General features: G+C 40.5%; 3 protein-coding genes and 2 long non-coding RNA genes across 8 annotated transcripts in view; 3 read left to right on the top strand and 2 right to left on the bottom strand.

Annotated features, from left to right (window-relative positions):
• Positions 1–21899, bottom strand: part of LOC135336612 (dihydrofolate reductase-like) — a 37308-nt gene extending 15409 nt beyond the window's left edge. The window contains exons 1-7 of one of the 2 annotated variants that reach the window (XM_064532480.1): positions 21761–21899; positions 21186–21317; positions 21076–21125; positions 19948–20053; positions 19761–19890; positions 19290–19411; positions 19147–19237 (exon numbers count right to left, since the gene is read on the bottom strand). In XM_064532480.1, coding sequence (XP_064388550.1) covers positions 19162–19237; positions 19290–19411; positions 19761–19890; positions 19948–20053; positions 21076–21125; positions 21186–21283 — 582 coding nt within the window. In that variant the 5' untranslated portion in view covers positions 21284–21317; positions 21761–21899 and the 3' untranslated portion in view covers positions 19147–19161. Of the gene's footprint in view, positions 1–19009; positions 19238–19289; positions 19412–19760; positions 19891–19947; positions 20054–21075; positions 21126–21185; positions 21318–21760 lie in introns of those variants that run through there. The other variant, XM_064532479.1, reaches the window with a different exon arrangement.
• On the top strand, positions 433–17160 carry LOC135336656 (uncharacterized). The gene is made up of 4 exons (XR_010394877.1): positions 433–591; positions 658–759; positions 16709–16826; positions 17012–17160. It is a non-coding gene; the product is annotated as an uncharacterized LOC135336656 (long non-coding RNA).
• LOC135336530 (sulfide:quinone oxidoreductase, mitochondrial-like) overlaps positions 8548–22848 on the bottom strand; it is an 80500-nt gene continuing 66199 nt past the window's right edge. The window contains exon 10 of the mRNA XM_064532375.1: positions 8548–8558. The gene's annotated coding sequence lies outside the window, so the exon portion shown is untranslated. The remainder of the gene's footprint in view (positions 8559–22848) is intronic.
• Positions 17174–18201, top strand: LOC135336664 (uncharacterized). Its single transcript, XR_010394885.1, has 4 exons — positions 17174–17642; positions 17758–17810; positions 17903–17984; positions 18117–18201. It is a non-coding gene; the product is annotated as an uncharacterized LOC135336664 (long non-coding RNA).
• The window catches only part of LOC135336426 (WD repeat-containing protein 7-like), a 27793-nt gene continuing 26809 nt past the window's right edge, over positions 21865–22848 (top strand). For 2 of the 3 annotated variants that reach the window (XM_064532213.1, XM_064532212.1), the window contains exons 1-4: positions 21865–21995; positions 22155–22253; positions 22308–22385; positions 22673–22782. In XM_064532213.1, the coding sequence (XP_064388283.1) occupies positions 22158–22253; positions 22308–22385; positions 22673–22782 (284 nt within the window). In that variant the 5' untranslated portion in view covers positions 21865–21995; positions 22155–22157. The remainder of the gene's footprint in view (positions 21996–22154; positions 22254–22307; positions 22386–22672; positions 22783–22848) is intronic. The other variant, XM_064532211.1, reaches the window with a different exon arrangement.

Below are 22848 nucleotides of genomic sequence, written 5' to 3'. Positions count from 1 at the left end.
GTCATCAAAAATCATATATGAAAGATAAAATTATTTGCCAATTTGGCGATACCATGAATAATAGCCCATGGTCCAAGGCCGAAAGATGACAAATTAGGGCCCCCTACAAATTTTGAATTGAAACACATCATTTGAAAGGTGTCTTTCTAAGCTTTCAGAAAATCCTAAAATTTTTGGCATTGGATCTATCGCTAAAAAGTTAAGGCTGTTGAAAGACACTCCCCTCCGTCAATGGTTCGGGATTCTTTCAGCTGCCATAACTTGAATCAAGAGTGCATGCACTCCTGCTTGAATACAATGTCTAAGCTTAGAGTTCAAATGGTGCCATAAAATCAATTTTGGCATCAAATAATATATTGACCTCGATTATTGGCCGCATGCCAAAATAAAGTGCGCCTAACTACGTCTTCAACCACAATTGTTGCGCATGCGTGTTAGTTCCCTCGTGGAAGAACTGAAGACTGAGGCAGGAGAGAGCTGAGAGAAGAAGCTCTCTGCGGGCGCTGGAGGTTGTGGAGTGGACACATGGACGGGTTGCAAGGGCAGCAATTCTATTAGAAGACTTCCGAGCAGTATTTTGAAGAAATGAAGGTGAGACATTTGCATTGTTGCGAACAACTAATTATCAGCACTATCCATATCCCTGCATTATTGCAGACTGCACTGGGAGAAGATGCTGCTGGACCACAGGACCACAGTTTGCAAGAATTCTATTCTAACAGGAGGCCTTCACTCTGAAGAAGCAAAGATCAAGTAACGGTGGGTGGTTTTATTCGAGTACAGTGTAGGCCTGCCCATGGTGAAATCTTTAAGCTCTCTCATCGTCATGTTCACTACTGCTCCCTGACGCTGATAGTTTGTGTACACCAGATAGCACATTAGGAAGCTTGTTGTATTATAATTCTTACTATACTTTATATACTGTTATTGACCAAGCTTTATATTGTTCAGCCTGCTTAATAATTATGTTTAATATGGTAAGAGCATTTGAATTGAAATAATTTTATCCATGCATATATACATGCATGGAACGGGTTGCACAAAAGGTAATCCTATCTAGGTGCTTCCCACTGATTTGATTGCCTTTTCCTATCCTCTGTTCTTATTATACTGTCAGGCGGCGTGTTTACTATACTGGTGTATTATATTATACTGAGTGCATCCTTCTGTTGGACTGTATGAGCGCGTGCATGTCCAATCTTACTGCACATGGATCTTGCTGATCTTGTTGCTTGCCTTACTGCTGCCCTTCCAATGTAACAAATGTGGTAGCTTTTCAAACAAAACATAGACCATCATACCCTCATTAGGGGGCAGGTTTTGCAAGGTGAGGCCATGTTCAGCGCTAAAAAATTTTTTGACAATGTTTCTTGTAAGGATCAATACAATATTGCATCTTGTCTATCCCACAGTTACTATAGACCTGCCCACAATGACTGTAGGCTTGGTCTCATGTCCCACAGTTACTCTAGTGGGTAAGAGTGTCTGGTTTGTGGTGCAGTCTTTACTATCACTTTCAAAGAGAATTTCCAATAGCTAATAATAATTATGTTAGGTATAATTAACAACAATGTTACTAGAGGTAACTTATCTGCGTATATACATCATCTGACCATATAGAGCTTTTAGCATTGGAAGGGGGTCAGTGATTCCAGTTTGCAACAAGTGTTACAATAGGCATATGAAAGTGATAATATGAATGGCGCTGAGCTATCCAAAAATAAATTTAGTACTATAAAGACTTTCCAATTTACTTACTATAGTTAGTAAAAGTGTGAACTGACCATGGTATGGGTTTATATGGTCAGTGCAGTGCCTCGTTGGAATTTTAGGTAAATAGCTGTTAGCTGGCTAAGGCTATGGCTATATAGAGTCACTTTCAATTTGTTTTATTGTCAAAGCTTTTCCTCGCATTGAGCGATTCATCAGGACAAAAAATAATAAAAACAACTAGTGACTTTATACACAAAATGAAAAGTATATGATCAGTGCAGTGCCTAGCTCGTTGTAATTTATTCCACCTGATGGTTCAATATCTGAAAGACAACCATGTTCCAATTTTTTCAATTTAGTTGTAGGGATCGTAGACATTCAATGTGAGCCTTTAGGTTTTCCATATTACTTCTCCGTCAACATTACCATGCTTTCAGCATCTTTCCACTTTGCCACAAAGTTATCCATGTTTTGCAATAAATGTTCCAATTGTATGCCTACTAAAAAATTCGCGTGTGATATACCACGACCCACTTTTATTGGTTTCGGAGGAGTTTGGGATGGTAGATCTTGGCATGACGCTCGTTGTAATTGTAAATATCTTGTTTGATATAATTATAGAAAGAGAAAGAAACAAGTCTGTGATAATGATGACGAGTGTGTCAGTTAGGCACTCATATACAATCAATGAATCAAGTATGAATACTAGGGTCATAAATGTCAAATGAGATGCTATTCTTGTAATGGGCAACACTCCGGCATGACTTTCAATATCGAGTTACAATAATTTATAGTACTCTTTAGACTAGATACATTTATTCTCATTGGAGGGGGCTACTCCCCTAATTTATTCCCTCGTCCTGGGGCTAATGATATTAATGATATGTAAGAAAGAATCCAGCGGGCCCGATGGTTTGCATGCACTGGGTGAGGTATACACGTATAGACGTTTCTCCTGTTGTTACTGTACGGAGGAGGTAGAGAGCTATTAGTAGGTGGAAGAGAGGGTGTTTAGTTTATGCATACTAACATTTTTCTTCATTAAGCAATTCTACAGACAGTTGCAAGTTGTGGTGGTATCAATGGTTTGTGTGCGGGGGAAGTGGGAAATAAGCTTTGTCAGGATCGTTTCTCCTGTCGTTGCTATACGGAGGAGGTAGAGAGCTATTAGTAGGTGGAAGAGAGGATGTTTAGTTTATGCATACTAACATTTTTCTTCATTAAGCAATTCTATAGACAGTTGCAAGTTGTGGTGGTATCGATGGTTTGTGTACGGGGGAAGTGGGAAATAAGCTTTGTCAGGATCGTTTCTCCTGTCGTTGCTATACGGAGGAGGTAGAGAGCTATTAGTAGGTGGAAGAGAGGGTGTTTAGTTTATGCATACTAACATTTTTCTTCATTAAGCAATTCTACAGACAGTTGCAAGTTGTGGTGGTATCAATGGTTTGTGTGCGGGGGAAGTGGGAAATAAGCTTTGTCAGGATCGTTTCTCCTGTCGTTGCTATACGGAGGAGGTAGAGAGCTATTAGTAGGTGGAAGAGAGGATGTTTAGTTTATGCATACTAACATTTTTCTTCATTAAGCAATTCTATAGACAGTTGCAAGTTGTGGTGGTATCGATGGTTTGTGTACGGGGGAAGTGGGAAATAAGCTTTGTCAGGATCGTTTCTCCTGTCGTTGCTATACGGAGGAGGTAGAGAGCTATTAGTAGGTGGAAGAGAGGATGTTTAGTTTATGCATACTAACATTTTTCTTCATTAAGCAATTCTACAGACAGTTGCAAGTTGTGTTGGTATCGATGGTTTGTGTACGGGGGAAGTGGGAAATAAGCTTTGTCAGGATCGTTTCTCCTGTCGTTGCTATACGGAGGAGGTAGAGAGCTATTAGTAGGTGGAAGAGAGGATGTTTAGTTTATGCATACTAACATTTTTCTTCATTAAGCAATTCTATAGACAGTTGCAAGTTGTGGTGGTATCGATGGTTTGTGTACGGGGGAAGTGGGAAATAAGCTTTGTCAGGATCGTTTCTCCTGTCGTTGCTATACGGAGGAGGTAGAGAGCTATTAGTAGGTGGAAGAGAGGATGTTTAGTTTATGCATACTAACATTTTTCTTCATTAAGCAATTCTACAGACAGTTGCAAGTTGTGTTGGTATCGATGGTTTGTGTACGGGGGAAGTGGGAAATAAGCTTTGTCAGGATCGTTTCTCCTGTCGTTGCTATACGGAGGAGGTAGAGAGCTATTAGTAGGTGGAAGAGAGGATGTTTAGTTTATGCATACTAACATTTTTCTTCATTAAGCAATTCTACAGACAGTTGCAAGTTGTGTTGGTATCGATGGTTTGTGTACGGGGGAAATGGGAAATAAGCTTTGTCAGGATCGTTTCTCCTGTCGTTGCTATACGGAGGAGGTAGAGAGCTATTAGTAGGTGGAAGAGAGGATGTTTAGTTTATGCATACTAACATTTTTCTTCATTAAGCATTCTACACCAACTAATATTATGCCTTACCTTGACATCTTTACTGTAGTAGAAGGAGATTTTAAGTTGTAATGACATTACTGCTGTACTGTGCTTTATGTACATCTAACAGTAATTTAATTATAACTATGCGTGGGCCGACATGTTAGTGTTGGTCACAAATCGGAATATCCAAGTGGTGTGTTTGTATACTATACAAGCACCATAGAAGTAACAAGCATCTGGCAGACTTTGAATGTTCGTTGTAATGAACTTTTTTAGCAATTAATTATTTCCTATTTTTGCACTAATGTTGTTCATTTTGAGTTTGGTTCTGTTTGTGAGGTCGTCCACTCTATTGGGTCGTCTACATCAGCCTCTGAATCCGATGATGAAAAGCTTAGTTGCAGTTGTTTTTCGTTCTTTAGCGCCTTATATAACTAAATAAAGACATGGAGCACTGAAATGCAACTGTATGGGTGACCCCTTAGGTTTCTGGAAGTGCAAAAACTTGCTTGTGTCTGTTCCTCCTAGGGCTGTTTTGGCCTTCGATTTGTCCTCTGCCTTCGCTTCTGGTTCTTTCTTTAAGCGGGCCCGATGGTTTGCATGCACTGGTGAGGGTGATAATATACCTCGGTGCATTCACAAGGGCCGTCTTCTGAGCATGAGATAGATTAGAGTGTTGGGGTGCGAAATTTAAAGAAGCGAGATGCCTGTGGACAGGTCACTACATGGTTACTATGGTTACTATAGCCTTTTCTGTGGTATGTATATGGAGTGTCTATCTATGGTACACAACTGACACAGGATACATGGAATGCTTAGCAACATCTATTTTATACATACACATATGTATACATAGTTATGCCCTAGTTATTCATCAATATGATTTTTCAGCATTAAAGACAAAATACATGAAGTGTATTTGTAGCACTGACTTTTCTGGTGGTGGCAAGCCTGTAGTTATGTTGTGATCTTCTTGTGGATATTATTTGATAATGATAAATTTAGCTCTAATATAGCTCAATACTAAATCCTGCTCCAAAAGTCAGAGCCTGAATGCCAGAGCGAAAAGTATATAGACATACACATAAGCTCAACTGTTGTAGTAACTATATAAGCATTAGTAGCCTCATGGATTAGCTTCTTCCTAAAGGGATTGGCTTAACAAACATAACTGATGATTCGCCAATCTTAAATCTTCAATGTTAGTTGTTATTGTATTATGTTACTAATTATAGTTAATACGAACAATTCAACTACTTTATCTATTCTATCTGCATTACTTACTATACACTAAAATTAAAAAGATAATTTGTGTAATAAACGAGATCGCCTGAAATGAGATCTGAGGAAGCCAGTGGGTAAGATTCGTACCTGCATACTTGCCAAGACGCCATCTGAAGAAGATTTCCTTGTCATTTATCGAGAGCCACGTGGGATTAAATGTTTTGCAAGGTGGATTGGCGTTTTTTAAACAGTGGATTTCTCGACTTCCTCAACATTCTAGCAGTCCTCGTCAGAACTCAGGTCTGCCTCTATATTTTCTTCTCGCGGCCATGCACATAGATTTTCTGTTTAATGTGACAACCGCCCCGATCTTAACGTATGGAGAAATGAAAACCGCAATTTGTGGTATTAGCGGCCGCCTCCTTAAAAATAATTATTAAATGCAGCATTGATATACATAAGACGTATAGCTATGCACATAACCAATGTCCTGACATCAGTGCCTCGTTCTTTTGCCTCCTTTAAATGCTTACCATTACTTCCCGCTCCCTCTCGAATTAAAGCTCCCGTTCAATGTAGCCTCGCTCCCTCTGTTTCTCCCTCTCCTCTCTCTCTCTGAGAATAACAACAGCTACATGTGACAGGGCATATCTTTATATTCCATGTGTCTGCTCCTCGTTACACACACTGCATACCTTAGATGTTTTTCGAGTAATTCTAATTTGGCTTTGAGAGCCACCGTCTTCTCCTACAAGTATACAACAATAGAGCATAATTCATAGTAAAGAAAGTGAATGATGAGACAGTGCAGTCACTCACACTTCCTGCTTGTTTACCGTTCTTGGTAACACCAGTCACTGGAAACCATATCTTTGCCCAGCGGATGTTGTATCACTTTAATTTTATACTTTCATTATTACCTTTAATTATAATCATGTTCTTCCCAACGACCACAGAAGTTATTTACTGGAGTCTTTGTTATTTGTATTGATTGTATTTGGTTGAAAAACTATACGCATTCTGTGTGAAATAGAAAGACCGCCCTGATCTTAATATTTAGAGGAGGCGGCCGCTAATACACAAATTGCAGTTTCTATTTCTATATACATTAAGTGCAGCTATGGTACACATGTATAGCTATGAACATAACCTATATCCTGACATCAGTGCCTCGTGCTTTTGCCTCCTTTAAATGCTTACCATTACCACCTGCTCCTGTTGAATATACCCCCGCTCCCTCTCGAATTTTAGCTCCCGTTCAATGTAACCTCGCTCTCTTTCCTTCTCCCTCTCCTCTCTCTCTCTGAGAATAACAACTATAGTCAGTGTACATGTGACAGGGCATATCTTTATATTCCATGTGCCTGCTCCTCGTTACACACACTGCATACCTTAGATGTTTTTCGAGGAGCTCAAGTTTTGCTTCATTATTACATTCTCGTACCAGGGGTGGGAATGGATATGCCACCAGGGCACATAAAAAAAATGCCAAGTGCCACAGCGTATGTCATCAGTAGCCATGCTATCTGCCGATGAATATATAATAGGAGTTTTCTCTCTTCTTTCTCTCGGGAACAACAACAACTCGTTATAATTATTATAGTGTATACATATGACTGGACAGATCTTAGTATATTGCAATTCTTTATGGCATTGAACCATGAACTCTACACTATAGCTGCTAGCTGCGGTCGATCCGACCTTCCGTTAGTTTCAAGATTATGATTTCTTTTGCGTTTTTTATTTTCATTGCTAGTAGATCTACAGGTCAAGATTCAAGTAGCATAATTATTGTGATCCATTTCTTCTCTCCTTCACAGTTTTAACAGTTTAATTCCTCTTTCTTTATAACCATTATAATTTGAATAATAATTATACATGTCGAGTACACATATTCTTTTCGGAACACGTCCCTCTCCGCCCTTCTCCTAACGGTGTTGACACCTTTTCAAGTTCAAGTTTCAGTTCAGCTACCTTAAGATTGTCCATGGTTGACGTCGTTCGAAATTTCTAGCACTGATCTAAAAATTATAACATGCCTGCACAATAAGTACTGTGACTGACATGGCCTCCAGGGGTGTGAAGACGAAACTTATGGCAGCCAGCTCCACCGGACATGCCTCATTATATTCACTACATATAATTATTCCTAGTTGCTTCAATTCCTTGATTTTTTCCTTCACCTTCCTCCTCTCGCTGCTTCACATTCAGTAAAGAGAGGGAATGAGATTATAGTGCAGTCCCTGCTTATTTACCATTCTTGTCACTGGAAACCATATCTTTGCCCAGCGGATGTTGTATCACTTTAATTTTATATTTTCATTAATACCTTTAATTACATGTTCTTCCCAACGGCCACAGAAGTGGTAGACAGTTATCTTTTGAATCGTCCTAGCAACTAGTTTACAAGAATGTGGTACACCAGCATCTTTTCTTTCAAGCCATAGCCCGTGCACTTGTCAAGGCGTAGGTTATGATGAAGTGAATACAAATTTATCCACACAATTAAATTTTGGAGAGTTTCAAAGAGAGAGTGGTCTATATATATTTGATTAAGAATTACTGATGTACATAGATCACTGTACTCAAGAGGTACGGCATTCTTGATCGTTCTTCAAGAACAAACGGTTTCTCTAAAAGGAGCTGTGAGGGTTGTGGCGTGACAACTGCCGCTGCTGCTTATAATTAGACAGCACATATAATTGTATATAATCGAAGCTTGCAACATGTTGACTGGCTCCTCTTGTCCTCCTAACTAAAATTCGTGCGATATTTTTGCAATGTGCAGCATTTGATAGCGCCAACAATCTTAATTAGAAAAGTATGAATAGAGACATCCCTTTCTTTTTTCCTCCCCTCTCCTTCTTTTTCTTCTAACTGGTCCCTCTCCCTGTGCCTTTGCATTCTGGCCATCCTTCTTTTTTTAATGTTGACGGTACTGGAAACAACACAGCTTACTTAATGATATCGCATACTTTGCTTGCACATACGCACTGAGTCATTATCGCAGCATTGGCTCGGCTCGCAAACAATAACAGTGAGTCATGTACATGGTCACATGACCACTCACATTTATTTTTTCCCTCTTCGCGCCTTTTTTTCCTTTCTAGTTTGTCCCTCTCCCTATGCCTTTTTTCTCTCGCTACCCTCCTCCTTACAATGTTGGCGGCCCTGGAAGACAACACAGTTTCTTGCTCGCACGCGCATGCACCGAGTGATAATCACAACATGCGCTCGCTGCAAGTCTGCAGTGATTCCAAAATTCATAAGTAATAAATTAATGCCGTGCCATTACCACAGGCTGCTATAGGCTCAATGTCTGGAGCTCTGCACAACCCTCTCTTCTGGTGTCTCCAACCTTAATGTCGACCCTCCAATGCACGCTGGTTGGTACTCTCTTGACCTGGGAACAACAACTCATTATAATTATAGTGACTTGACAGTGTAATGATAAACAACTTATTAAAATTAAAAATATGATCATAATTTTCGTCATTCCGTAATTCTAGGACAATAATAAATACAGACCATTCAGCCATTCACTGTTGTTATAACAGAGGTTGACGTCACTATGAGGGTTCATAACATACTGGGGAGAGATCCTTGACCTCGGGGGAGGTGCCCCCAGGGAACCTTCTCTCCAAAGGCCCATGTGTTCTTAGCCTCTTGTTTGAGACTTGATACAGTTTATTACAAAAAGGACACCTGCTGTATATTGAGCATAATTAAGACATCTAACATGATCAACTAAGAACTCACTTTCGACTAATACCCATTTTTTTTGGAGGGCATCGGTATCTAAGTAAATAAGCACATCAAACATAAAACAAAATCCATTCGCTCCGCAATAATGTGCAGACCAGTCTATGGACAATATCACTCTTCTATCCCAGGAGGGGGCGCGTTCCCCCCCTAATTATCAAGGAACTATGATATTCCCTTGTTTTCTTCCCCCACTGTATTAATTTTTTTAGCCGAAATGGAGCAAGTTGGTGAAGAAAAATTCACGTTCTTCTTTCCTGGGTTTACAATTGCCCGTACAACAGATTTCTTTTAGTGTAATTACCCAACGAAATTACCCAACATTATACCTGTTTGAGCCTGAAGTCCTTGATTGAACCCTGCTCTACTGACTTGCCAACGGTAATCACGTGTTCTAGATAGGACACGTTAGCATGAATTTCTCAAGGAAGGGGGAAATCGGTACTATATGCCTTGTTGTAACTTGTTTATCATCGTTACACTACACACCTGCATACCTTAAAAGTAGTTTCTGCTCAAGCTTCGATTTTTTTCAGCAGCTTTTGTTTACGAATCACAATGTAAAACGTTGCTGGTTCCATTGCTATTTACTTAATTCGTCTCTTAGGGCAAAACGTTGGCAACCACTTCAGTTCTGGATGCACTTTTGCGAGTCTTAATGAATATGTCTAAACGATTAAAGCAAAATAAGTTTATTCTTATACCTAGAGCCTGGCTCTGATCTACATATCATCTTGTGGCCTGATAAAGACAGGTCAAGGCCGATGAGCTCATCTCTGAGCTCAGCAGCTTTCATTTCTTCATGTAGAGTCGGCAGTAGAGCAGTTATAATTATTGTAGCTGCTTCTCTTCACTTCCTCCTCTCTCTTCTTCACATTCCTCTATTAGTAAAGAGAGATAGTGCAGCATTCCTGCTTGTTTACCGTTCTTAGTAACACTAGTCACTGGAAACCATATCTTTGCCCAGCGGATGTTGTATCACTTTAATTTTATTTTTTCATTATTACCTTTAATTATAATCATGTTCTTCCCAACGACCACGGAAGTTATTTACTGGAGTCTTCGTTATTTGTATATATATATATATGTGCCGCAACTACCTGTCGAGGTATTGTGAGGCGTTGATAGTGTTGTACTATTGTGAGATCTGTCCACTGTATTGTAGATTATAGCTGAATCTCTTCCTCAGGCTCAGTTACCTTTTGACACGTCATACTTAATGAGCTGTGTAGTTTTGTGAAAATTAACATTTCTGAACTAAAATTCGTACTTCTATACATTATCAGTTTCGTTTATTCCGACTGTAGGGAATCAAGTCGTGTACATGGTCACATGACCACTCACATTTATTTTTTCCCTCTTCGCCTTTTTTTTACGTTCTAGCTCGTCCCTCTCCCTGTGCCTCTTCTCTCTGGCCACCCTCCTCGTTTCAATGTGTTGGCGGCCCTGGAAGACAACACAGTTTCTTGCTCGCTGAAAGTCTGCAGTGATTCCAAAATTAGTAAATTAATACCGTACTGTTACCACAGGCTGCTGTAGGCTCAATGTCTGGAGCTCTGCACAACCCTCTCTTCTGGTGTCTCCAACCTTAATATCGACCCTCCAATGCACGCTGGTATATACTCTCTTGACCTGGGAACAACAACTCATTATAATTATAGTGACTTGACAGTGTAATGATAAACAACTTATTAAAAATATGATTATAATTTTCGTCATTCCGTAATTCTAGGACAATAATAAATACAGACCATTCAGCCATTCACTGTTGTTATAACAGAGGTTGACGTCACTATGAGGGTTCATAACATACTGGGGAGAGATCCTTGACCTCGGGGGAGGTGCCCCCAGGGAACCTTCTCTCCAAAGGCCCATGTGTCCTGAGCCTCTTGTTCGTCATTTGGAACATGTCATGGAGGGCTTGCAGGGTTTTGAGCAGCCTCTGATCTCTCTCTCTCTCTGGAGTCTTGTTATTTGTACATACGTGTGCTCACATATTAATCATACAGCAATCAGCACTAGTATACGCGTATGGAAGTCGTTATGAATGTCTACTGTCTTTCTGTTTCAGTATGTGTACTATAATCATATGTATAAGTATAAGTCAACAAATGACTACTCACATTTCTTTTTTCTTCTTTTCCTCCAATTCATCCCTGTGCCTGTCTGGCCATCTGGCCATTCTCCTCTTTTGGATATTTATGGCCTGGAAACACACAATAAATATAATTGTACGTGTAGTTAGAGTTCATTGGCTCACTGCATAAACTACCTCTCCTCTGACGTCGACCCTCCAACACATGCTGCTGGTTTGTACTTTCTGGGTTAACTTGGAGTACGGTGATCTTACTATACTTACATGTACCTCATCATCAAATATTACTTTAATGGATGGCAACATGGGATAGTTTCTGGGGTTTATGGGACATGATCGTTTGTGAGGTTTTCCGTTAGCACCGCAATTGCACCCACTGATGATGTCATCTTCCAACGTGTCCATATCAAGCTCCTCACTTACGTAGTCTGACTGATAAGAGTTGTTACTGCTGTCCTGTCCATCCTTGTGAGCGTCTTGGTCTTTGCTCTGTTTCTTGCAACATGGGATAGTTTCTGGGGTTTATGGGACATGATCGTTTGTGAGGTTTTTCGTTAGCACCGCAATTGCACCCACTGATGATGTCATCTTCCAACGTGTCCATATCAAGCTCCTCACTTGCGTAGTCTGACTGATAAGAGTTGTTACTGCTGTCCTGTCCATCCTTGTGAGCGTCTTGGTCTTTGCTCTGTTTCTTGGTTCTTGGCTTTTGGCTGTGAGCGCCTTGGTCTTTGCCCTGTTTCTTGGCTCTTGGCTTTTGGCTTTTTGTTCTTAGGGCTGGACGCAGTCTTGATTGCTTTGTCACTTTTTCCGACTTGTTATATAGTGTGTATTTGTTCTGTGAGTTCATTCCTGCGTAGGGAAACAACAGTGAGTCATGTACATAGTCACATGACCACTCACATTTTTCCCCCCTTCGCATTTTCTGTTTATGCTTCTCTTCCAACATGTCCCTCTCCCCGTGTCTCTCGGCCCTGGCCACCCTCCTTTGATGGATATTTAGGGCCCTAGAACACATACAACACAGTTTACGTAAAAATATTGCATGCCTTGCTTGCATATATGCATGCATCGATAATCACAGCATGGACTCGCTGCACATGACACAACCTACCTCTCCTCCGGCGTCTTCGACCCCCCTCCAACGTGTTGGTGCTGCCTAGGAACAACAACTCGTATATATGTGACTTGTTCATGTTAGCCCATCATTACACAACACAACACCTGCATACCTTAACAGTCCCTCCAATTGTTGAATTTTCTCCTCCGCAGCTTTCAACTATGGAGACAGTGATAAGCTGTTTAATTCCTTCCTTTGTGGGATGTGTCTAGTATAAGTCAACAAAATAAATGACCACTTGCATTTCTTTTTTCCTATTTTCTCCTCTTTTGGATATTTATGGTCTGGAAACACACAATAAATATAATTATACGCATAGTTAAGAGTTCATTGGCTCACTCCATAAACTACCTCTCCTCTGACGCCTCTTGATCTCCAATTACATGTGCAACTGGTTGGTACTGTCTTAATAGTTCCTCGAGCTTCATTTCTTCATGTAACTGAGGCGTGACAGGAAGAGTGGTAGAGCAGGCAGTATTATCTAACGGCGTGTCGAGAACATATAGTTAATAACTTCAGATGATATTCTAAACGGCTCCATAAGTCTTATCATCAGTTCATGTCTCAGCTCTGTGAGCAACATCATGCAGACTCTGCTGAGTGGTACAACGAATCGACCACTCGCTACGATACCTGCTTGGTGTAAACGTCACCAAGAGATGCCTTTAGCATAAACGTCACCCCTACTCAACTTCTATTAAAGCAGAAGTAATGTTGTCGTCAGTATATACTCTTGACATTGATTATTTTTTTTCTTTTAGTCAACAGAACTACTTTCTTTATGGAAGTTCTTTTTATTAATGCGTTTTAGGTATTACGGCCAACATTGTAGACACGTGGTGAGAACTGTCACTCAACTACGTTTGTCTTTTGAAGAACACCCTTCGTCTCAGCTCCATAATGAGAGAAGCGGTTAGAAGCCATAAGTCTAGGGAGACTCACTCTAGCACTGATCTAAAAATGATAATAAGTACAACAATTTTTTTATTTTTCTATCATAATTATAGTATAATATACCTATCCTTCCTCTGGCTTCAGAGAGCCTCTTTGATAGGACCCTCTTGTGCCCTTTTGATCGAATAGCAACTAAAACAAAGTAGCTTGAGATTAATTGGATCAGGCAGTGGCGGTAGAACAGGCAGTGGTTTGTACTAGTTGACTCATGTACATGGTCACATGATGCACAAATAAACGGCTCAGTCAGTGCATACTATAAGATGCATATCTATTGTAGTAGTTATAGCACGCTTACACACTCTAGAACAACACAGAACTTACGGATTTAAAAGAATGCAGGACTTCTTGGCAATTGCAGTCTACACTTTTTACCCACGTGGGGGTCCTCATAATTTTTCCACAGCACCAGATATTCCACTCCATTCTTTCGTTCATTTAGTATAGCTTCAACCTCGTACTCGGCACTGCAGTTGACGAGACCTTAACAGTTTATTATTTCCTACTTTGGAAGTAGTATAGTGACTATACACGTACCGCTCACATTTCTTTTTATTGTTTTTACCTCCCCGTCTCCTTTGTTTAAGTTCTTTTTTCTCACGAGCATATGTCTCTCTGCCCTCCTTCTCGCTATGTCGATGGCCCTGGAAACAGCAAAGCATACGTCACTTGTGCACTGTCACTCTTCTGTCCAATATTAAATAAGAATTCTTTTCTTCTGGAAGTGTATATACTAAAGACGTATATTTGAGGAAAAGGTCGGACTGCTGCTGCTTAGTAGGAAGGGATTATTATGACAGTTTTGAATTTCTATAGGCTGTTGACTTTTGACAGTTTCACACTGCAGAAATAATTATTATGTTTGCACAATTACTTGACCCACATAACTATGCTTCATGCTTTACTCAATTGATACACAGTCACATGACCATACGACAGCCAAGTTTAATCACTAAAAATTTGACCTAATTCTTCTAAAAAATTGTTCACCGCTCTGTGATAATAGGAACGTCGCTGGTTCCATGGGTATTTAATATATTTCAAGTTTATTCGTATACCTAGAGCCTGGCTCTGATCTATGTAATGTCTTATGGCCTGATAAAGGCAGGTGAAAGGGCACTCAGCAGCCTTCATTTCTTCATGTAGCTGAGGCATGGCAAAGAGTGGTAGAACATACTATCATATAGTTCTCTTCTGGCTTGATGTGGGCAGGCCAAGGCTCCTGAGCTCATTTCTAAGCTCAATAGCCTCCATCTGGTAGCATAGTAGTGGTGGAGCAGGTACAGTAGATAAATGCTTCAAGTTCACGAGCACAAGATGGAAGCAAAATGACAATATTTTCAACATCTTGATGGACACGTACATGCTTTACAATTAAAACCTGTTCCTGTTTTATGTTGTTGTTTTTTTTAACTTACCCCACAGTTGATGGTTGCCTCCACAATCTCAGCTCTCGTGTGTATACCTCAGATGTTTCTCGAAGCTCGACTTTAGCATCTGCTGCTCCTTTTCTCCCTTATCATAATTACAATATTCGTATAATTGTTCATGGCTCGACTTTTCTCTAGAAGGTGTGGTTAATGTACGACTGCATTTCCCCTTCAACAAAGAGGGGCGGGGCTGACTGCATTACCAACCCTCATGCTAGTCATAATACAAAATTCATACTTCATAGCTTCACTCGCTCGTCTCTCTCTCGGTGTCTCTCTTTCCTCTCTCTGGCCCTCTTTCTATACAAAGGGGTGGTGCTGCAGCCTCCCACTTTACACGTGATCGATGCTACAAGTTATAATTAATTCTCGTAAGTCATTATGAGGAGGGGTAAATTGCACAGAACAAAATGATAATAGTTCATAGACTTCAATTCCTGCGGAGGATAAACAACAACAGTGAATTACACACTCACATGACCATACGGCTAATCACATATACTGAACTCATCGGGGAGGTTGTAAAGACAAGCAGTGAGCATGCCCAGTACGATTACCAACTTTTGGGGAAATATTTTTGAATAATGTTTTAGCTTATTCATTCACCTATATCCGTTCAGACTTGTTTCAGTGCCTACTCAGCATATAGCACAACCAATGCATATTGGTTAAAGGCACTTTGTAGCTAGTGAGACTATGGAAATAGCTATATATAGATGGTACCTTCTCCTCCAGGAGGAGCTGTGAGAGTGTGGGGCTGGGTCCTGGAGTTCTTATTGTCACGGTGATAGGGTCTACATATAGTGGCGGGAAGTGTGCGTATTATAGTGGAGAGAACACAATAACAAGAGGGATGTATCACACTATACACGTAGACAACAATAGAGCATTCATTATGACATCTCTCAACCAATGCATATTGGGTAAAGACACTCTGTAGCTAGTGAGACTATGGAAATAGCTATATATAGTTGGTACCTTCTCCTCCAGGAGGAGCTGTGAGGATGCTTGTGGAGGGTGGCTTGAAATATGTCGTGTCCCCCTAGGGGAGATTCTCCTCTGAGCAGTCGTTTCAATAGCTATATATATATATATAGTTGGTACCCTCTCCTCCAGGAGGAGCTGTGAGGGTGTGTACTGAGCATGCCCAGTACGATTACCAACTTTTGGGGAAATATTTTTGAATAATGTTTTAGCTTATTGATTCACCTATATCCCCGTTCAGACTTGTTTCAGTCATACAAACTCATATAGCACAACCAACTCTGTAGCTAGTGAGACTATGGTGATAGCTATATATAGTCGATTCTCGTGAATGTCTACAGCTGAGGCAGATCACGGGTACAGCCTCATCAGCGGGAAAAGGCAGTACATATCAAACAGGCTATAGTTATATTGTTGATGGTTAGGAGTCAAGCTTGAGGCAATAAGTGAAATAAAGGTCTAGAGATGCTTGCAAGTTTCAATGTCTTCAGTTACATTGGAGGCCTAAACAACATTATTTTATAACTTCCATTACATACATAATTATAGCAGCTATCTTCTATTGGCGCTATCCAGAGCACACATAGATCTAGTTGCAAGAATCTCTTAGACCTAGGCTATAATTCTCAGTTCTCCTAGTTCTATATAGATCTATCTAGTATTAATACCAATGCCTCACCTCTATCCTTCCTCTAGCTTCAGAGAGCCTCTTTGATAACACCCGCGGGCAGACCTCCTGAGGTAGACACCGAGGCATCAGCACCCGCTATGATACCAGGCAGACCTCCTGAGGTAGACACCGAGGCATCAGCACCCGCGGTGCTGCTTTCATATTCAGTGCTACTGTAGCACATGTCCGTTGTTCCACATGACATGACTATACATACGGCCATAATCATTGTAACGTTACAATTAATATTTTCATGTGCAACTAATCCATTCTCTTGTGTTCTCTCGCTGCAGAGAATCTCTCCCGCAGAATCCTCAACAGCCAAAGAAGTGGAGAATATCCCCCAGGGGATCCTCGACAGCCCTCCCACCACCCTCGAAATCCCTCTCACAGCTCCTTTTGGAGGAGAAGGTACCAACTATATCTCCTAGCTCGTAAAATAATTATGCGTTTGTGTTGTACTTTGATTGTGCTCCATTGTCGTAAAGTTAAAACAATTACCAAGTATAGGCTAACACAGACAAGGAGGCAAGAATAATCGAAGTGGTCATGTGACTGTGTGCGTATGAGTCACTGTTGTTGTTTCTCCACTGCAGGAATGAACTCTACGAAAGGTTAAATACAAGTTTGTCGTGTATCAGAGACAAGGAATAACTTTTAGCAGACATTTCTAGAAACTGTTACCCAGTATTTTACTTTGTCCATGCATTATTTTGTGTTGTCATAATTAGAATTTTTCCCTCAATTGGTAACAAGAAGCTAAGTGGGCGTGGTTAATTGTACGACCTTCCCAACAAAGAGGGGCGGGGCTGTCTCAGCCTCCCACTATAATTATGTGACCCTCAATCTAATGATAATTTGGCTAGATCAGTCCAACTATCTACTATTATGTCTGCCCTAGCTGCTCAACAGCTAACTTGTATCTCCAGTGAACTCTTATTTTTAGCGTGATAAAAGTGTGTACCACCAGTTTAGGGTTAGGCCATGCATTTATTGTATGGCTATTGAATGGATGCATCCATGGCTATGTGTTATTTTAGTAGTGGCTTTGTCTAGGAATGTTACAACGTTTGTTAAATTTTTGATTTTTGTACTGATAGCAGAGTGTGATTACATTCCCTTGTTATTTTCTCTCCACTATAATACGCACACTTCCCGCCACTATATGTAGACGTGACAACTGCAGGACCCAGCCCCACACCCTCACAGCTCCTCCTGGAGGAGAAGGTACCAACTATATATAGCTATCACCATAGTCTCACTAGCTACAGAGTGTCTTCAGCCAATATGCAGTGGTTGATAGATGTCATAATGAATGTTTTATTGTTGTACATGTGTATAGGAGAAGACAGTAGCTCTTGGAGCCAAATTAGAACTCATGGAGAAACATTTAAGGTATATACGCAATGTGTGTAACAAGGAGCAGGCACATGGAATATTAAGATATGCCCTGTCACATGTACACTGACTATAGTTGTTATTCTCAGAGAGAGAGAGGAGAGAGAGAAGCAGAGGGAGCGGGGATACATAGAAAGAGAACTAAAATTTGACAGGGAGAGGGAAGTAATGGTAAGTATTTAAAGAAGGTAAAAGCACGAGGCACTGATGTCAGGATATAGGTTATGTGTATAGCTATACATGTGTACCATTGCATGTCTTGTGCCTGGTGCATGAACTTGAAGCATTTATCTTTTCTAATAGAGAGATGTGAAGAAGAGAGAGGAGGAAGTGGAGAGAAGGGAGAGGGAGGTGGTGAAGAGAGAGAGAGAGGTGAAGAAGAGGGAGGATGAAGGGAGAAGGGAGAAGGGCGGAGAGAGAGGTACTGTCCCAGTTGTGCGTGTATGACTTGAAGCAATTTGTCCTTACCATAATTGTATGACCACAAAAAAACAAATCACTTTTTCTGAGGCTCGCCCGCTTTTGGGTAGCATATACCTAAGTCGTGTGTTGCCTGTATTATTCAGTGGTATTATACAATTCATGAAAGATGACTTGACAAAAATGAATGTCTTGTCTCGTTTGCTTGTATATAGGATAGTAGAAGTCGGCGGGGGGAAAGCAGTGGTGGGGTGGAGGAGACACCGGAACAGAGGTGGGTCATGTACTGTACTGTGGCTTTGCATGCAGTATAATTAATCATTTATTTGTCATCACTGAAGTATTGTGATAGACACCACTGATACACTGTTGTCACATGTAAACACACTTGGCCTTGTTGTTTTCAGAGAAATAAATATTAGAAAGAGGGCCAGGGAAAGAGAGCACCGGCACAGGGAGAGAGACGAGAGGGAGGAGAGGGCAAAGAAGAGGAGGGAAGGCTAAATAAATGTGAGTGATCATGTGATTGGCCGTATGGTCATGTGATTGTGTAGAGTGTATCATTCACTGTTGTTGTTTCTCCTCCGCAGGAATGGAAGTTAATGAACTATAAACTATGAACTATAAACTATGAACTATTATTGTGTGTATTTATTATTTTTATTATTGTGTGTACTGATGAAATTATGACTTGTAGCATCGATCATTAATTAAAGCATGAGGGTTGATGAGTGGGAGGCTGCAGTCAGCCCCGCCCCTCTTTGTTGAAGGGGAAATGCAGTCCTACTTCTAGAGTTAGGAACAATTAAAATTATACAAAATAATGCACATTGAGAACAAATCATGGACAAAATAAAATACTAGGTACAGTTTGTATACTAATGACAATGTTCGTTAATGACAGTAAGTAACGTCCGCTAAAAGTTATTTATTGTCTCTGATACACAACAAACTTGTATTTAACTCCATTCTCCTCCAATTCTCCCTGCGGCACTCGTCCATCACTGAGGGGTTAAAGTGATTCTAATTAAAGGATTAAACACGCGGTTCACTTACTCTGAGTGATCAATAATCTTGTACAAGGAGGTGTCGATGTGTGGGAAGAAAGCATCACAGGGAAACTCCTGTAGCACTTCCGTTATGTACAGCCGTTGGCAATCCTTGTGTCTCATTGCTTCCTGCACGCATTATAGGTCATGTGATAGTCATGTGATAATAAAGCTGAAATTTGTGCAGCCATATAGACAGTAGTAGTACAGTGTAGTCTTATTTCCAAGGGTTCACATAAGCACTTCGATAACACACAAGATTATAGCCTTTGAGATTACCATCTTAATTCTGAGAGCTATATATTGAATGCATCAACAATTAGATTAGCCTCGATCCCAGGCCAAGTTTATAAAAGCGAAAACTCGGCCTGGGATCGAGGCTACAATTAGATTTGAAAATGGAAAATCTAAACACAAATAAGGGCCTCAAAGATACATATTACTGCATTATTGAAGGCATTATATAGTTCTAACTTACTTCATACACAGAGGTCCCACCGAATATCCAGACGTCCTCGATCTCCTGACAAAGGGGTGTGGTTTGGAGGCTATCTAGAGCGGAGGAGAGGGAGGGGGAAACCAGATGAGCACCGGGGGGGATCTCATCTCTGTGGGGGGTTATCCGTTAAATTAACGTACATGTATAATTATAGTTTTAAACCTACGGTGGTTTGCTTGAGAGGACAATATTGTATCTCCCTGGCAACGGCCTAAACCTGGGCGGTATAGACTCCCATGTACGTCGGCCCATGATAGCTGCATTCTGTTTTCCTGACAATACAAAGAGTTAGCATCAACAAAAAGGCAAGGAATCGTTGCTTTTCTGAAAGAACTCATAACGAAATTTCCTATATAAAGAGATGAAATACCATGGATATTGGATCAACGGTACTCAAGTTAATGGCTGTTGAAAGATGTTCAACTACCCCCCCTCCATCAATGGTTTGGTATTCTTTCAGCTGCCATAACTTGAATTCCGTAGATCCAGTGTCAAATTTTCTATGATTTTCTGAAAGCTTAGAAAAAAAGAGTTCAAATGGTGTCATCAAAAATCATATTTGAGAGATAAAAGTATTTTCTGATTTGGCGATACCATGAATAATAGCCCATGGTCCAAGGCCGAAAAATGACAAATTAGGGCCCCCTACAAATTTTGAATTGAAACACATCATTGGAAAGGTCTCTTTCTAAACATTCAGAAAATCATAAAATTTTTGACATTGGATCAACGATACTCAAGATAAGGCTGTTGAAAGATGTTCAACTACATCCCGTTTTATTAGGGGATTCTTTCAACTGCCATAACTTTAATTCCGTGGATTCAATGTCAATGTGATATTCGAGAGATAAAAGTTATTTGACAATTTGGAATTGAACCCACTCACGGGAACTATTTCTGAAGTTATGGCTGTTGAAAGACACCCCCCCCCCCTCCGTTTAATTAATGATTTTGGGAAATCTTTAACTTAATTCTGTGGATCGAAAATCAAAAATGTTATGTTTTTCTGAAAGCTTAGAAAGAGACCTTTCAAATGGTACCATCAAAGTTGATATTCAAGAGATAAAAGTATTTGCCAATTTGGCAATAACCATGGATCCAATAATCATGGAGGCAATACCATGGCCCATGGTCCAAGGCCGAAAAATGACAAATTAGGGCCCCGACAAAAATAATGTTAATCTAACATTTGAAAGTTTTGTCATTGGATCAACGGTACTAACGTTGTGGCTGTTGATATTATTTGTCCGCCAATAAATTAATGTTGCCTTGCCAACTTAATATTAAAACTCACTGTCATTTCGAGTTTCTTTTGTTATAGCCTCCATGAATGACAAGTCAGTCCTGTATAATACAAATCATGCGTCGATAAATGCAACGATAAAAACAACACTTGTTCCATACTTTAATCTTGGCCACGGTAGTTTTCCTTTATTGCCTATACCATTCCTGATCTCCTTGGCAGCAATCAGGTAAATCTGTAGACCACTAGCAGAAGACATCAGTATAACGTCCACAGGGGTCAGGGGTCAAGACCTAGTTGTGTGTGCAACGTGAGATATATGTGAGTTGTTTATATTCATCGCAAATTTTGAGTGCCCATAACTTAAGTTAGGCCACTCCAAGTGACACTCTGGTTTCTGGTCCTGAAGTTTTTCTAATTACATGCGGGCGGGCGGTTTTTCTCATTATGTCATTATCAATTTCACCTTATGAACTCATTATTTTGCAAATGAATATCATTATCACACTATTTCGTACCCACATGGACCATTCTGCGCATGCGTAGTAGAAATAATGAGATAGAAATCCAATAATGAGATAGAATCCAAGAATAAAATCTGATGCGGGCGGTGGACCAGAAACCAGAGTATCACTTGGAGTGGCCTTACGATGGTTCAGTTTAAATAAGAAATAATACATTCAATAGATAATTTATAGGTCTATCAGGTGATATGGTTTAGTGGATAATAACTTACTTGTAGCTCCCTCTCTTTGTCCTATGAAGTGTTAGTCTCCTCCACGTGTGCAACAACTAAGCCTTGATTTTCCGTTTGAACTATATCGACCTTTACCAGTATTACCTACGTTAACGATCTTTACCAAAACGGAAAAGTGTTGATTTTTTCGTTTTTGCCGTAGACTATCTTTACCGTATTAAATACACACTGACAAGCTATAAAGCACTTCTCTCCTGGCTGGCCCAATCAAGTGGTAAGTCGTAGCTACGTACATAAGCACGGGGGAGCCATTACACTGGCTACTAGCTAGCTGTACACAGCAGACATGCACACACACACACACACACCACACACACTCCCACCCACCCACACACACACACCCACACATACACACACACAAACTATATTGTAGGTGATGGCGTTCATTCAGATGAGCGTACCGCTTGTATTCTGGGGTCAAAGGGCGCCCAGTCACCAAATAACTTGTATCTGCCGAACGGAGGATAAGAAGGTGTGTCTGTATGTGTACGTGTAATCGAGTGATTTGATTGGTTGCCTCTTGCAGGGCATGGCAACGGGATCCAGCACAGGACAAATCTGTTTATGGGATATACTAAAGGAAAGAGATACGGAGAGAATAAAGGTGAGAGGTCAAATGCAATAGACCAAGTTTGACCTCTTGTATGTACTGTATAGTGAAGAGGCCACCTCTCTATTGGTTCAGTTTATTTGACCTCCTCATATACATGTACGTGTGCAGCTTTAATCATGGCTGGCTATAAAGGTTCTAGGTTTCCTAGTAAGCCACTGCTAAAAGGTTCTAGTTAGACAAGAGGATCCATTTAATCACTGATTTTATTAAACACAATCAATAGTGATGTCATAACCCCCCCTAGAGTATAGTGATGTCATACCCCCCCCCATGTATAGAGTCGACCCAGGTGTTTGCTGTTCGGGGGACAATCTGCTATTCTCTCTATGTGCTTCGTAAAGAGCTTCACTGGCGATCGAGACCGTATTGTCAGTCTGTCAGAGAAAGGGTGGGTGGATGTGTGTGTGTGTGTGTGGGCGTGTGTGTGGGTGTGTTTCATTAATTAGTGTATTAA

Source organism: Halichondria panicea, chromosome 5 (assembly GCF_963675165.1).
Source record: "Halichondria panicea chromosome 5, odHalPani1.1, whole genome shotgun sequence".
NCBI lineage: Eukaryota > Metazoa > Porifera > Demospongiae > Suberitida > Halichondriidae > Halichondria > Halichondria panicea.
This window is presented reverse-complemented; position numbering and strand designations above follow the sequence as displayed.